The 17,139-nt window shown below is 44.4% G+C and overlaps 1 protein-coding gene across 1 annotated transcript in view; it reads right to left on the reverse strand.

Annotated features, from left to right (window-relative positions):
• The window catches only part of LOC147722959 (dynein axonemal heavy chain 5-like), a 1,378,573-nt gene that overhangs the window by 278,434 nt on the left and 1,083,000 nt on the right, over positions 1–17,139 (reverse strand). The window contains exon 70 of the mRNA XM_086965349.1: positions 12,895–13,162. Within this exon, the coding sequence (XP_086821475.1) occupies positions 12,895–13,162 (268 nt within the window). The remainder of the gene's footprint in view (positions 1–12,894; positions 13,163–17,139) is intronic.

The following is a 17,139-nucleotide window of genomic DNA, read 5'->3' on the forward strand; positions in this document are numbered from 1 at the left end:
GTAGTAAGTTCATTCTGTGAATGCCAAAAGTAGTAAGTGCATTCTGTGAATGCCAAAAGTAGTAAGTGCATTCTGTGAATACCAAAATAGTAGTAAATTTAGGATTGAGTCTTAAGTTCATTCTGTGAATCGGGCGCACCGTTATTTGAATTCAACTAACTCCATGCAATCTAGGTTCCCAAGAAATATTGGATTTCATGGTCAATATTCAGACCCTTTTCAACTGCATTATCCATTGGGCTTCGCACTGGCAAAACTTAAATTCATGGCTACCTCCTCAGATCACTTTGCACAGTCTCAATCCCATGATACCTGAAGATCAGATGTGTATCCTGAGCTGTACACTTGTTTGCATGTATTGCTATTGGGTATCTAACATCCTGCTGCTTCAATGCTCTAATTTGCTTAAAAATGTATTAAATCAAATACTTTAAAAATATACAATTGTGCAACCTGCATAACCCTGCCAGCTTTCTTTTTGCATGTATAAAATTGGATTTTCAGCATTTTCTTTCTAGTTAGAAGTCTCATAATTAGCAAGGGAAATAAGCTTCCCCTTTCGTTCTACCCAGCGTGAGCCAGCACTTCCGAGACGGGACGCTTCGCACATCATTTATCATCTTTTATAAGGAAAATACCATCAAATTCTAAACGGCCCATTGCTCTTTCAACATGTGATACTAGGCGGCGATCATCAAGCTACGTAGATACATCCAAGATTCAGATAACGGCCATTGATCGCTCGAAGTCTACTCAGTAGAATAATCCTTTAAGCTGGCTCCATAATGGATCTGGGACCATCTTGCTTTCTCTAGGAGGAATATCTGGTTTTACCTTTTATTAAGAAAATACAATATACGGTTTGTTAACTCTACCGGAATTTCGAGGAGATAACTCATGAAACTGAACCTCCCGAACAATACCTCCATGTTTTTATAGTTGATTCTGACTTATTATTGTGATACCTCGACTGAGTAGAAAACCACAGTACATCACCAATCATCATTCTGTTTCTGAGTAGTGGACGGCTACCTGATGAAGGCATGTTTGCCGAAACGCGCGTTGTAGACATCTGCCACACTGCCTGAATCAACGTTTCTCGTCTATCACAGAAGATTTGTATACAATTATGGCTGTATTTGAATTCAGTCAAGAGTAATAATTAGTTGGATTTCCTAAACACAATCAAATTATTGTTTGATGCACTTTGATCCACTTTAATATCTATTCTATAAAATTTTAGAGAAAAAACAACAAAAAAAAGAATAAAGAAAGTGTTTTAAAAAACAAATAAATACACAAATGAACATAAGCCTTTTCTGTTTATCATGTTATGTTAGAGTGTCTGGTCAATATTTGTCTAAGACAATTAAGGGTATTTAGTTAGGGACAATGCTGTCATAAACACAAATTCTAGCTATAACTTTCTCTCACTGGTCTATTTCCCTATGTTATAGCTAGCTTAAATATAGGGGTACCTTGTTTTCTAAACTACCAGACTCTTCTTGCCCAGTCCGGTGCCACAAGAATGAATTGGGCCCGGTCGCTCCTGATCTTCTTCAGAACCCTGGGTAGGAGTGGTATGGACGGAAAGGCGTACAATAGGTCTGAGCTCCACTCACAATGAAACACTTCGTTGAGCTATAGCAGCCTTGGAAACTCCAGCGCTCAGTATTGCTGAGATTGCGCGTTCTCTTCGGAGGTGAACAAATCTAACCAAGGTTCTCCCCACCGCTGAAAGAGACCTTGCGCCACCTCCAACTGGAGACGCCATTCGTGATCTTGAAGGCATCGACAGCTGAGATTAGCCACTCTGACATTCAGAGAACGTGCCAGTTGTTGAACCACCAGGGTTATGCCCTGCTGGTCAAGCCATGTCCAGAGATGCAGGACCTCTCGACAAAGGGTCCACAAGCCCACCCGCCTTGCATGTTGCAGTACCACATGGCAGAGGTGTTCGTGAACACCTGCACCAGCTTCCCCTTGACTGAGGGAAGAAATGCTTTCAATGCCAACCAAATCGCTTGGAGCTCCAACTAGTGTATGTGGAGACTGGTCTCTGCTGGAGAGCAGTGACCCCTGACCTCCACCTCTCCCATGTAGCTGTCCCATCCCAGAAGTGACGCATCCGTCACAACTGTGAAATCTGGTTGGGGAAGGGAGAGAGGTCTGCCGCTGACCCAATAGCAGTTCGTTAACCATCACTGCAGATCCTTTGCAGTTCCTTCCGAGATATGAACCACATCGGTGAGGTTTCCCCGATGCTGTGCCCATTGGTACTTCAAGTCCCACTGCAGAGCCTGCATACACCACCTGGCGTAACTTACCAACAGGATGCAGGAGGCCTTAAGACCCAACAGCCTCAGAGAGTCAACCTCACGAAAATCCAATATAGAGGCTGAAATATCGGAATCATAATTTGAATATCTTGGACTCACTGCTCTGGAGGATAAGCCCGAAACTTCACTGTGTCCAGAACAGCTCTGAGGAAAGGGAGTGTCTGAGAAGTAGTCAGGTGTGACTTCGGCACATTTATAGAGAACCCCAGCGAATGCAGGAGGTTTGCTGTAGTCTGATGGTGGGAGACAACAGCCTGGGGCGAGGAGGCCTTCAACAGCCAGTCGTCTACGTAGGGGAAGACTGTCACCCCTAACCTGCACAGATGAGCTGCAACCACCGCCATCACCTTGGTGAACGCCCGAGGGGCACTGGTGAGACCGAAGGGGAGCACAGTACACTGAAAGTGCTCGCAGCCTACCTTGAACTGCAGGTAAAGCCTGTGGCCCGGCAGGATGAGACTGTGGAAATACACATCCTGCAGGTCCAATGCCACCATCCAAACTCCTTAATCTAGAGCAGACAAGACCTGAGCCAAAGTGAACCTTTTGAATTTCTCCTTTTTAGTGGAAGAAAATGACGGTCCAAAGATTTGAAATGGGCCGAAGCCCCTTGTTCTTCTTTGGAATCAGAAAGTAGGGGGAATAACAGTCACTGCCTACTTCTGAAAGTGGGACCTTTTATATGGCTCCTTTGGCCAAAAAAGCTGTAACTTCCTCGTGGAGCAACTTTAAATGATCCTCCGCCAGCTTTTCCTGACTTGGTGGAATAGGAGGAGGAAAAGAAAGGAAAGGAAGAGAATAGCCATCCTGGATGATCTACAAGACCCACTTGTCTGTTGTTATAGATCTCCAGAGGGGGAGGTGATGATAAATTCTCCTACCCACTGGAGTAGTGTGGTCCTGCAGAATCAGCCTAGGAGTGCTTGGAGGCTGCGGCTGCTGGGGGCAGTGTGGTAGACAACTTCTGGCCTTCATTCAGAGAAACGGAATGTACAATGTCCGTGTCCATGTCCACGCACGGCTTGGGCAGTCTGAGCAGGACAGTGGCTAGGATAGGGCTGACGAGGCTGGAAACCACTTCTGTTGCCACGAAAGGGGTGAAAGGAAGACATGGGGAGAGGAGAGGCCCAAGGATCTGGTAAAAGCTCAAGAATCCTTGAACCTGACCAGGGCCGACTCTGCCTTTTCCCCAAAAAGGCGGGTTCCATCAAAGGGCATTTCCATCAAATTGGCTTGGACATCCGCAGAGAAGCCAGTTGTACGAAGCCAGGCATGTCGTCTCAAGGTCACCGTCGTTAAAATCGACCCACCGAGCAAATTGGTTATATCTAATCCACACTGTATGGTGAATTTTGCCGCATTTATCCCGTCCTTGACAGCTTGGGAGAGCACAGCTGGGTCACCTCCAGGACTTGTGGCAGCACCTGTGCAAACGTCTCCCAAGGAGAGTGGGATAAACGGCCCAATAAGCACACAGTATTCACTGACCGCAATGCCAGACTGAGGAAGAAAACATATTCTTCCCAAATGAGTTGTCTCTTGGATTCCCTATCCGGAGGGGCAGAAGGTAATGCTCCTTGGAATGTAGATGCCTGCACCACCAAACTTTCTGGGGTGGGGTGTTGTTGGCGGAGGATCTTTGGGTCGCCCTGAGCTGGATGATAGCGGCATGCAATCGTCCAGTTCACAGGAGCCCCTGTACTAGGCTTGGACTATGTTCCTAGAAGGATGTCCATAAGTGCCTCATTAAAGGACAATAGAGGTTCAGAAGTGGAAGCCCTAGGCTGAAGCACTTCGGTCAGTAGATTAGTTCTGACCTGCACTGAGGGCAGCTCCAGTCCTAGGACCTCAGCTGCCCTCTTAACCACCATGGCATAGGACGCCCCCTCTTCTGTAGCCACTGTAGGCGGAGAGATCATGCCAGTGTCTGGGGAAGTATCCAGACCACTGGCTTACACTAGTTACCCTTACCAGTCCATTGTCTCCTCAGAGACATCCTGGTTCCCAGGAGGGTCTCAAGACTCCACCAATTCCTCTCCTGAGCCCAGCACATGCAAAAAGTGCTCTGGCCATAATGTAGAACCCCTGGATTCTGCCGGCGTCGTTCCGGCTCCATGTCTTAGGGGATGAGGATGGGACTTGCGCCACCAACAGGCATCAGCGACATCATAGGCACCAACTTCGGATTTGACGCCAGGGAGGGTCGTGTGGCATGACAGGCGTCGACCTGGATCCAGGATCAGATCACTGATGCCCCACCTACACCGTGGCCTAAGCTGACGGCGTCAAACCCGATGGGCCTCATCTGACCCCACTGGGCTCGAGGGCTCACCAACGGGGTCGTTACACTCAAATACGGAGTGCATGGCCTCGTAAAACTCTTTATCTTGAGTGGGTGTCGCTCCGGCTCCCAGAAAGGGTGGAAGGCGCAAAGTCAACTCAGGCTCCGGCTCCGCAGAACCGTGCCAAGAGCGTCGGTGCTCCTTACCTTTCAAAACGACAGACGTCAGTTGAGGTGAAGACGAAGTCTGCTTGGCCTTCTTCTTGTGTCACTTCTCCGAGTGTCCAGAGGACCTCGAATGGAATGAAGAGGACTTAGAGCTCCTTGAGTAGTCCTGCGACCTCCTCTTCTTCAAACGGGACCGTGACCTCCTCTGAGTCTAGACTGTGTCGACTGCCGGGCCGCAAGCAACTTCATCACTCGCTCCTCAAGGTATTTAGAGACATAGCCCGACAGTCTGAACACGACTTCGAATTGTGGTCACGTTCAAAACACCACAGACATACGCGGTGGGGATCGGTGACGACATCATGTGAGAACAAGTCCTGCATGGTTTGAAACCTGTCTTTCTCAAAGACATCCCTCGCACACGATGTCAAATTCAAAAATATCGTCAAAAGTCAAGAAAAAAGCCTGCCAAAAAGTGGCAGAGGGGTAGCTCTTCCCAGATCGGTGCTTAAATGGCGCAGAAAGTATTCTTGTCTAGCCGGTTCAATAATTCCTGTGGCGGGAATTATCGAACAGGCTGGACAAGGATACGCGTTGGAAGTGAACACGTAGGATTACAGACAAGCACCTTAATATGGGGGCAGATGGACTAAGCCTAAACTGGCAGCACAGAACCTACAATCAGCATTAAATATTGAGTGCTGATGATGTGCAGTTTGGACTAAACGCGTTGGCTGGATTGTCTGTTGTGATGTTTTCTGGCACAAATAATTGAAGTTTTGAAATGAACAATGAATTGAAAATTCTTAAACACTCCCTACGGACTTACTTTAAATTGACTAAAAGATAACTTCTATCAAGCATCTAGCTTGTGAAGATTGTTGATAGAGGCGCTACATTTTGCATAGGTTGTAGTTTGATTATAAGCTGCTCAGTGGTGGTGGGACCACTAAAGGTACAGCTTGGTTGAAGTACAGTGATTAATTTCCAGTATTATACACCAGTGTACGTGTTTCTAAGCCCTTGCCGCCTCTTTAGTTGTATGCAAGGAGTTAGAGTTTGGTTTTTCCCTAATTTGGCGATTGTGCCCTGATGGTGCAGTTTTAAGACGTATTGTAAAATTTGACATTTGAATTGCAAATATTAATGGATTAGTAATCATTCGAATATGTGATTTTCCATATAGGTTAATACAGATTTGATGCTGGAGAGTTACTTGTATATACACTTATGCGGTTTCAAGCTATGATCTGGTGACATGCTAGTTGGTCAAACAAGGTATTCTTAGAGTGTTTGCGATTTACTTTGGAATCCAGTTATATGTTCCTTTGTTTTTTATTTTTGATTATAGGCTCTTCTAAAAAATTAGCACTATAGATAAGATGCTGCATTTGAGATTATACAACTTATTATTATGAGGTGGGTAGCATAGATCCTATAGGGGATTGATTCTGGTTTCCTGGGAATGTGTCTACACTTTTTTGTAACTACTGGTTGAAGTGCAGACTTAGTCACAGCCAGGTTTGTGACGTTCCCTTCTCTTTTATTCATATTCTATCTTTATTTATTTTACAGAGGTGTTTTCTTATGCACCATTTTCAATGTTTACAGGACTAACATCTGAAAACACTATGGTATTTTTCTTTCTTTCACTTTATATATATTGGTGTGTACCCATTTAGAGCATCTGTAGATAATGGTGGACGTCCTGTTTTTACCAAGAAACTAGCTACCTCAGAGAGGAAGATGGTTATGTAATCATAAATGAAGTGTACTATTGAGGATAGTTGTAATTTGTAGCACTGAGGAGGTCAATTGTAGACTTACCGAACGACGAACCACATGCTTTTCTGGTTGGAGTACTCTTCGTTCTTTTGGACTCCTTTAACTTAACACAGATTTGATACTGGAGACTTACCGCTCATACACTTGTTAGAAATTAGGGTGTCTAGTTGGCAGAGGTAGGTACCTTTGTCCAAGTAGGGACCCTTCTTCCTATTCAGGGTAAGAGAGTTACACTCCTAAAATATCCCTGCTCACCCCTTTGGTAGCTTAGCACGAGAAGTCAGGCTTATCTAAAAAACAGTGTGTAAAGCATTTGCACATAACCACCAGTAATACAGTGAAAACACTAGAAAAGGACACCACACCAGTTTAGAAAAATATCCAATATTTATATATCTAAAACAAGAAAAAACTATAAAAATCCAACATACAGTACTTAATAATATATACTTTGCAAGATATCCTTAAAATTGCAGAAATACCTCAAAAACACAGCTCGTATGAGTCGGTAGCTGCGTCCAAGGCTACCGCAATGCTGAAAACAACAGAGTCTAACAGTTCCAGCCACATCGGTATGGGCCAGCGAAAGCGTTGACAGACTCAGTAACAGTACCTTTCTTGTTGCGGATGGCACTTTGGTGTAAGCCGGTTGTGGCAACCGCTGCGGTTGGGTTGCAATATGGTAGCAGTGCAGGGTGTGGTGCCCTCTGAATGGGGTACCGGCAGCGGTTCGGTAACGATCATCCAGACGGCGTTGGTGAGACCAAGGCTTACGGTGCAGGGTGAAGCAGTGCTCGATGCGGTGCTGGAAGGTTGCGGTGCAAGCGACAGAGCCGGTTAGCGGGAGCTGGCGTCTGTCGGCCCAGATTGCTATGTGGGACGAGGTGGTGCTTCATGAAATTCATGAGCGGTGCCCCCAGCCTCGATGAGTTCACGGGTGTCTAACTAAGCGACAGTGTCGGTGAGACCAGGATGGCGAAGTGAAGCGAGGTGGTACAGACTGCGGTGCCCACAGGTCACTGTGCAAGCAGCGGCTCAGTGGGGGCGGTATTGGTTGTCATCATTGGTGAGACCAGGGTTGCGGTGCAAGATGTGGACGATGCCCTCTGTAGTGCCGTCAGCACACAGAGCCAGCAACGGAGTCGGTGACAGAGTCAGCTGCATTTCCCTTCTCTTTGGCAACTGAAACAGCGGTTCCAGAAGCAGTACCCAGAGGTTGGTGAACTCTTTGCGTCCTGAGACTTCAGAACAGGAGGCAAGCTCTACTTCAAGCCCTTGGAGAGACTCAGCACAAGTAAAAAATTCCAGTCCAGTCCTTTCGCTGCCCAAGATAGAAGCAGCAACTGCAGGCCAACCCAACAAAGCAACAACACAGCAAAGGGGAATTACTCCCCCTCGCAGCTATTCCAGCTCTTCTTCTTGGCAGGTTCCTTGATTCCAGCAAGTTCTCTCTGAAGTCTTTTCTATGCATGAGACTTCTAACAGGAGGCAAGCTCTAATTCAAGCCCTTGGAGAAAACTCCAACAGCAGGATGATGAAAGTACACTCCATTCCTTTCCCTGCCAAAGACAGTTGCAGCAAGAAGCAGGCCAACACAGCAGAGCATGCAGCAAAGTGGCAGTTCCTCCTGACAGCTTTTCCAGCCTTTCTTCCTGGCAGGTTCCTTAATTCAGCAGTAGTCTAAATCTCTGGGGTCTGGGCCCCAATATTTATACAGCAAAATGATTTGTTCTCCGGGGGCAGAGAGTGTCTGTGCTCAGCCAAAACCAGTTCTGTTCTCTCTGGTCCAGCTTCCCGGCAGGAGGTAGAGGCAGACAGGGCCTATTCAGATACAAGGGAAATCTTCCTCCACCACTTTAATTGCAGACCGGGGCTATTCCGGTGCTAGTGAAAACTCCCCAAATTACTCTGAATGCAGCCCAGGTCTGTTCTGCCCAGCCCTGAATCATTCAGGAAAGGTAGGACACTCATCAACCCCCACCCCCGGTGGCTGTCTGATAAAATGCACAACAACCCCTGTCACTCCAAAAGCCGGACAGTCAATACACAAACCAGCAGAGGCACATAGAATAGCAATGCAAGAAACTACCTACTTTCTAAAAGTGGTATTTTCAAACACAGAACATAAAAATCATCTTTACTAAAGGATGCATTTTTACATTCTGAGTTTAGGTATATCTTGTTCCAATGGAAAGTTATATTTATAAGATGTTATAATTAAACTCCCATTCTACTCTATGGGACAGATAGCCTTTCCATAGTACAAAACAAAATGCACTGTAATTTACTACCCGTACATGTCACACAAACCAGTACATGCCCTACCTTCAACATACACAGCACCCTGCCCACAGGGGTACCTTGGGCCTACCTTAGGGGTGATTTATATGTAAGAAAGGGGAAGATGAGGGCCTAGCAAGTGGGTGCACTTGCCAAATCGATATCACAGTTACAAACTGCATGCAGACTCTGCAGTGGCAGGTCGGAATTACCTTTACAGGGCTACTTCTGTGGGTGGCACAAGCAGTGTTGCAAGCCCACTAGTAGCATTTGATTTACATGCTCTGGCACTCTCAGTGCATTCTACTAGGGACTTACCAGTAAATCAAATATTCCAATCATGGAAACGCCAATCCATAACACAATTTACACAGGAAGCATATGCAATTTAGCACTGATCAGAAGTGGTAAAGTGCCCGGAATCCAAAAACCAACAAAGACAGGTCAGGAAAAAATAGGAGGAAGAAGCAAAAGGTTTGGAGATAACCCTGCAAAAAGGGCCATTTCCAACAGCACTTATGTGGTTGCAAGCTATGATATGGCTATTTAAAACAATTTGCACTATAAATTAGGTGCTGCACTTGAGATTGTGCACCTTGTTAATAAGAGCCCTGATGAAGTTGATGGTAGACTTACCGAACGACTAAACTCATGTAGGCTAGAGGCTACAAGATTTGCCAGAATTCTTAGACAAATTTGAAGATTGAAAACAAAGCAAAAATAAAGAAACATTACTTACACGTGGACTCTTAGAATCTTGGACAATTTTTTTTGGTGATCAGCAAATCATTGAAAGTTTATTTGGAGGCTTATCTCTCCATAAATTGGAGTGTTTGTTGACGGCTTCTCATCCATGAAGCACTTTAATTTGGAAAACACGATTGTGCGCACTTGATAACCCTGCCACCTTGCTGTTTGTGTGTCATAATTAATTTTCATCCACAGTACATGAGTGTTACCCAACACTACCGTCAGGTTTCCCGGTATGCCAGTGGCCCCTTCACAGTTTTGGACAGAACAGGCCCTATTCAGGTCTTAAGTCAGTCTCAGGGGTTGCGAGAAGATTGCGTACATACATTAAGCTCGCTGGGCCAGCCATCAAGTGTTCATCCCAGGGCTTCTCTTGCAGCCATTGTCTCATTGTCTGCCTTTCTGAGGTTTGAAATATCATCATTCTATCAAAGACTGATTGCATAATGTTTGCCCTGCCATTATCAAACAATATACAAAACAGGAGGCCCATTTAATATATTGTTTCTTCAGAAATTCAGTAACAGGATAGAAGGAATTTCAATTTTGGATGTACCAGGGCAAGGTCTTGATAAAGGTAGATGCACTTGCTGTCAAAAATTTAGTCACAATGCACTTGCACTCTTTTCTTTATGTTTTCCTTCACTTCACAGTAATGGAGCCTTGCCTTGATTTCTGGTGGGAATGACGTTTTGGGGTCCATTGGTGTCACCCTGTGTGCTCTATCCTGCTGAACTTTTATTCCTTTGTCGATGCCAAAATTAGAGGTAAAAAACACAGAGCACATTCTTTCATGATGTCTCCTTTGACTCCCCTGTGGTACTCCTATCACAGAAGTTACACTTTATTGATGTATGCACCAGTTCTGCCTGCTTCTCCTGGAGGATGAAGTTTTGATGTTCAAGGTTTTTAAAGCTGGATACACACTTATTCAGCTGCTCTAGTGTTCATTAGCACCAGATTACATTACACAGGGTCAAATTCACTTTATTACATGCATAGTAGATTAAGTGATTTGCCCGGAACCAAAGGATGCTGAGTTAACGGTATGCAGACAAAATATCGATATTTAAATATCGATATACAATAATATCGAAGTTTAAATATCGAAAGGACATAATATAGAAGGTAAGTAATATTGATAGATTTAATATCGATATTAGTAATATCGAAGTGTTAAATATCGATGTTAGTAATATCGATCTTAATAATTTTGATGTGACTAATATCGATTTTTATATTATTTTTGTGTATATTGTAATGTATTTATAATGTTTTTAATTTATTTTTATTGTAATTTTGTATTTTAGTACTGTAGCGGGTTGTGGGTTCATAGGGGAATAGGGTGGGAAGTAATTTAATTATGTTAAATTAATTATTAATTAGTAGGAATTATAAATTAATTTTAATTAATTGATAATTATTTTTAATTAATTGGTAATTTATTTTAATTAATTGATTAATTGATAATTATGTTCTGTAGCGGGTTGTGGGTTTATAGGGGAATAGGGTGGGAAGTAATTTGAATGTAAATAAGGAAAAAAATGTTTAATTAATTGTTTTGTTAATTATATAATCGTTAATTAATTATTAATTGGTAATTAAATATTATTAAATGGTATTTTTAATATTTTTATATTTAAATATATTTTGCTAATCATGTTTTTAATAATTATGTATTGGTATTTGTAAATGGCTTATATTTATTTAATAGTTAAGTTTTTATTTTTACCCCTACGCTATCTAACACTTTCCCTACTGTTTGAGACCTTCCAAGCATCTCGGGACGCGTGCGGTCGCTCCGTTTATTGCCCTTCTGACTCGCCATCTTGTCTTCCAGGCCACCCTGCCAAGAACTGGCACCTTGTCAGCTGGGCACCGGGGCACCGGGGCAGAGACTCCACTCGCCTCGTCCGGCTAGAAGGGCTCCGCCTCGTGTCGCAGGATGCTTCTCCGGGAGCCTCCGTGTCCAGGGGGCGACTACAACCGCTGGGCGCTGTCGCCTCCGGCCTCGCCACAACCAGGGGCAAAGGGTTGACCCCAGCCGCGCAAACCGGGTCCTCTGGTCTGTCTCGTTCCTCGGTTACTGCCCAGTGAGCTGCGGTGAACCGATTATCCCCGACGTAGGTCTCAAAGGCTCAACACTTTGCCGTCCGACCCTTCACCATCACCGAGAGCCAAAATGGCGCCTCCGAGTGCTCCTGTAGGCCATTGTCTCCCCTCCAGCGAGGGTACCAGCTATGGGCGTCTCCCCGCCCGGCTCAAAGTCAGTCACTAGCCGGCCAGACGCGGACTCCTCCACAGCAGCAAGAGGGTCCCAGTTCCCGTCTCGTCGCTGCAACACCGTCGCTGCTTATGCGTCCAGTGACCCCGCCCTTCCGGCTCGCGGGCCTCTGATCAGCTAGGCTGCAGCCGCGGCCTCAATTTCGATAGGGATCAGCAGCTAGGGGCGCGTCATCTCCGCGAGCAGCTCGTCCCCTTTCCAGGTCGCAGGTCTCGTCACGGCACCCAGTGTGGCGCCCGCCGCCCTCCACCGTACCACCGCCGGCTTCTACATGCTTCAGGGAAGGAGCTCAGGACAGCCGCAGCCAGGACGCCATTTCTCTTCGCGTCTGGTCTCTGCATTGCTCAGCGTTCCGGGCCGGATCCCAATCACTCCGAGGCTAGAGCACGGCTCTGGTACAGCCCGAACCGTTCCCGCACCTTTCCCCACCCGGTTTCACACCGATGGGGGGGAGAACAAGCTGTACAAAAGGCTCAGGGCCCGGGCTGGGTCGGGAGCTCCGGGAGAAAGCGTCTCCTCACTCCGCCATCTTGGCCACGCCCCCCAGTTTACCCTTTTAAAGCACTGGCTGAACTTTCATTATTGCTTCTGGCTATTACGTTGCACTGGGTTCTGATTCCTTAACACTACTCCTCCACTTTGTAAGCCCTCGGTTGCTTTGCTTCACTAGCTTGAGGATCAGATACTAAAAGAGTTACAATTGGTAGTAATGATCCTACAATAGGAACAACAGAGGAAAAATAATCCAATCATGACAATTTGAGGCCAGTACCTCCTGATTGCCCCAGTCCCCTGGTTTATTCTAGAATTAAATTTTATTCTTACGCCTTGTACAGTGCTTCAGTCGAAATACATTTCTAATGGAAGATTTTTATCATCAAATGTGAAAATCAAACCAGCCCCTTCACAATGGTGTGCCATTTAATATCATCAGGGAAAAAAAACACAAACGTAATAAGTCCAATGTACAGAATATGAAAACAAATCAGAAATTAAGGAAACCTTACCTTGAGGTGGTTCATTTGTAAATTTGATCGAGGACTGCAGCAGGTTAATAGGAAATTTTGGATGCACCTCTGTGGTGATCCATGTTCTGCAACCTTCATTCATTGATTCTGTCAAGGTAATGGTGTCCAAGAGCTCATCCATGAAGTCCAGGCCCAAATGACAGTTTTGTAGAAGGAGCCATCCCCCATCTTGCATGGACTGATTTAACAAGCGCCTTGCATGAATTTCCTGTCCTTGGCCCATGGAAATAGCTCGACAGGGTGTATTCTGCAAAAGAGTATTGATAATTGAAAAGGTCAGCGAGCAACTGTCCGACATAGCCTTGAAAATGTCAATAATGAAAATAAGTAGGGGTGTTATGCTATTTGTAACATGCTTGAAATGTGAAACAGTTCTGCAAGTTTATGCACAGACAAAACATTAACAAAGGACAGAAGTAAATAAATAATTAAGTGCTACTGCCTTCAGCTGCCTTTTAATTGCTCACCCATGCAGCATGGGATGGCAGGAAATTAAATTGCCATTATTGCTCAAAGCTTAGGTGGTCGTGGCCACCTGCCGAAGATGACGAACATGTCTTTTTAGCACTACTGCCGGGGGCCTAGGAATACTGATTCATCCGACTGTGAGCTGGGGAAAATATATGCCAATACCCTACAGTGGAGGGGAGTTGTCACCTGTTTCACCTGCACAAACGCCATGCTTGTTTGCTGTGACCTGGGTGAGAGTTTTGTGCGTGGCTGAGCTGTCCAGGCCGTCACTACCTCTGCACTCCTCCCCCCTAGGCTCAACGGACACCACCCAATGTGGCCCCAGAACAGGCCAAAGTGAAAGGGGATCCCCAATCCACAGCAGCAAAGACCGGTGAGTTAAAGTATGGAGTGGGAGCAGGCATAGTGGGTGCAGTGGCTGGCGAGTGCTGAAATTGTGAGGCAGCTGCAGTGACAACTGGAGGCTTCACACCGCCTGTGCCACTTTGGCGTGCAGCCATTGGGCCGAGAGCCACTTTGACCATAAGAGACAGATATCTCTCCTTGAACAGTGCAGCAGCAGGAGAGGGCATAGAAGTGACATGTGTGATGGCTGGAAGCCTGAGGCTCTCTTTCTTCCTCCGTTTTTCACTGTGGGCCTTGTTCTGGAACTAAACACAATCTTTGGAGAATGATTAGCAACACCTGTGCCATACAAGATGATTTTGGAGATCAGCTTCCCACCCTGTACGCTTTATAAGCTGTGACTATTTAATAGCCCTTCCCTATTAAGGAACCCCCATGAAGCATTTCTCTGGACCGTAATGCACCAAGAGTCAGATTTACAACACTTCCATGGTGCATGTGCTGCTGCAGCTTGTTGACCCGACGTCTCTTTGAGCCTTCCATGTGAAACACCTTGCACTCCCTACTGGGCTGGGGTGCGGGGGATGAGATTTTGATACCTTTTCTGATCACTTAGATACCTATCTCATTCATCTATTTTGGATCGATTATTTTCTGTCATTGAGTAAAAGACAAACCCCGCATAGGTTAAATAAACCCCATAAACTGACGCAACTCTGAAGAACCACTTACGACTGATGAAGTTTAAAAAGTTTAATATAAAATCAGAATAAGTTGCATATACAATCCTCTCAGGATAAGATTCAACAAGTATACAGGAACTAAAAGGAACATAAATTCCCTAAAGAACCTCAGTCTACAAAAGAATACAATTAAAATCAATTCAAGAATCAACAGATTAAAAAGCATAGACACAAAGTGGTTCCGTTGCGTCATCTATAAAAGAGAATAAACAAGTTAATTCTGTCCCTACTCTGTACTAGGTGACATCCCTACTTCGCAAGTTCCTTACCTAAAAAGGTGTCAGCAGTTTGACTTCCAAAGAAGTTCAAACTCTCTTAGCCTCTAATGGTAACTTATGTCGAGAAGCAGTACCCTCTCTGCCTACCCATCCGCTCTCTAAGGGTCCTCGGCCTACTGCTCTCTTGCGCTCTGTTCTCTCTGCGCTCTGAGCTCTTCGCTAACTTCTCTCAGGCCATCTGCGCTAACTTCTCCCCGGGGTGCTGTCCCTAAATACACAATCACAGTATGGGTGGAACGCCCCTTGACGCCCACCACGTACACATTTACACATGATGTCATTTATAGTTCTTTCCATAGCTTCATCTCTTCGCGTCGTCCGTTAAGTTGACCTTGCTTCTTAGGCACCATCTTCGTCTTCTTGCTGGTGACTTCATTGACATTCCAGTTGACACTTTCAGAGCAAAGTCTATCACCTCAACAGACCTTTATTCTTTACGATTGTATTCGTAACCTCATTTGGTCCTGTGAACGGTCATTTCTAAACAAGACCCAAATTCCAAGCGTCTCTTATCTCACTTAGGCCATAAACTTCGTCCAACATTGTCACCTTAAATCTAACAAGACCTTTGACTCTTGTCTCGCACGTTCAGATCAAGGCTATCCCCTATTCCTGTGAGCCCACTAAATTACATACAGCGGACTACACTCCTGCGAACTCTTGGTCAGTTAGGTTAAAATCACACATGACCAAACCTTTCTAACATTCCTACAAACTCTTCTACACAGTATAACCTTTAACACACATTTATATATAATCGATTTTAGCAAATCAGTGAGTATACGCGAATGCATTCTACATAGAATACAACATTTATATTCTCGTGCATACATAGTGTTATACATACTCTGCACATTTCTCCACTTTACATTTCGCTGTTTTCTCCGTTTAATAATTACACACGTATATTCAGTTTTGCACGTTCTGCTGTTCGTAAGCATTTCTATACATTTCTATATTAGCCCACTAAGTATACGGGCCTTTCTAATTCTAATACACTTTATAGAGTAGATACAGATACATTTCCTATTACATTGGTTACATCGGCTAATTTTACACTACAAGTGTTAACTTCACGTTATAGATTCTACGTTTATGCGATATGCTTGTGAATATGGTACAGATATATTTTTCATTCAAATTGCGCTCTCTCAGTTCCCCCCTTTGATGACCTCTAGGGGTCATCACTAAATGCAATTTGAATAACACCTTACACAGAACTAGTTACAAGATTCCCTCTTTTTATCGTTTCAAGAGCTCTTAAACTTTTGTACTGTTGGTCTTGTAAAGCAGCTAATCTCCTTTCTTGCTCTTTCATGGACCTTTGTAACCGGTTCGACCTATACCATTTGTACAGTTTCACTAACCCTAACAATGTGATTATGCAAATCAATATTATTAAAACAGGTTTCAATATGTACCACACAATGCTTTTACCAAGATTGGCAAACCAACTTCCAACCTTTCCTACTCCATGACCTACTTTCTCCCAAACATTTACTTTTGTTAAATCTTCGATTTCTTTATGTATCTCTGTAATGTTTTGTATGACTTTCTCAAGTGGTTTCGAATTGTCTGGAATGTAAGTACAACATTCTTGGACCTTCAAAGCCTTGCAGACTCCGCCCTCTTTTGCTAGCAGTACATCTAGAGCAAGACGGTTCTGAAGAACCATTGCCCTAATCGACTGCATCTCTCCTTCTACTAGCATTAATGACCTTGCAGTACTTGCAGATAATCTATCTACAACTGTAGCTAGTCTCCTGATCTTAACACCGTTAAGTATTAAACCTAACATAGGAAACATTGCTCCAAAAATGTCTCCAACTACTTCAGCATCTCCTATTTCCCTTTTCGCTCTTATCGAAGCCTTTCCTTCTATGATCGCTAAATCCTTTGCATGATATATTTTGTGGAAGACAATTGCCAAGTAACACGAACCATACCAATTGTCAGGCAGTTTTACATAGGCATTTTTTCCACATACAAAATATACATTAGGAATCGCTTGCATCCCTTTCATAAAATCTTTCGTATAGTACTCTAACCTAAAAGCATGTTCGCAATTTACTTCACCTACAAATACACTCTCATAATACGTCTTGCTTCAAGTTAAACATAACTTTCCTTTCTGCGTTCTATCCAAAGCTATTGGACCATTACTACCCTTCTTCTTGTGCGCTTTTTCTTCTTCGGTCCAATCTGTTTTCCACTGTCCTGACATTTTTAGAATCTTCTGCCTTCTGTATCGGTCATCTACTTGTCCAATGAACTTTTTCTCTACCTCTGACACTTTGCAAGTCAGATTATTTCTGCGTGCATATGAAGTATCTAATGTATCCTAAGGAAGAAAGAACTTTGTTAGTCTATCTTCCTTTTTGTAATAG

This window comes from Lissotriton vulgaris, chromosome 4_1, assembly GCF_964263255.1.
Source record: "Lissotriton vulgaris chromosome 4_1, aLisVul1.2, whole genome shotgun sequence".
In the NCBI taxonomy this organism is placed as follows: domain Eukaryota; kingdom Metazoa; phylum Chordata; class Amphibia; order Caudata; family Salamandridae; genus Lissotriton; species Lissotriton vulgaris.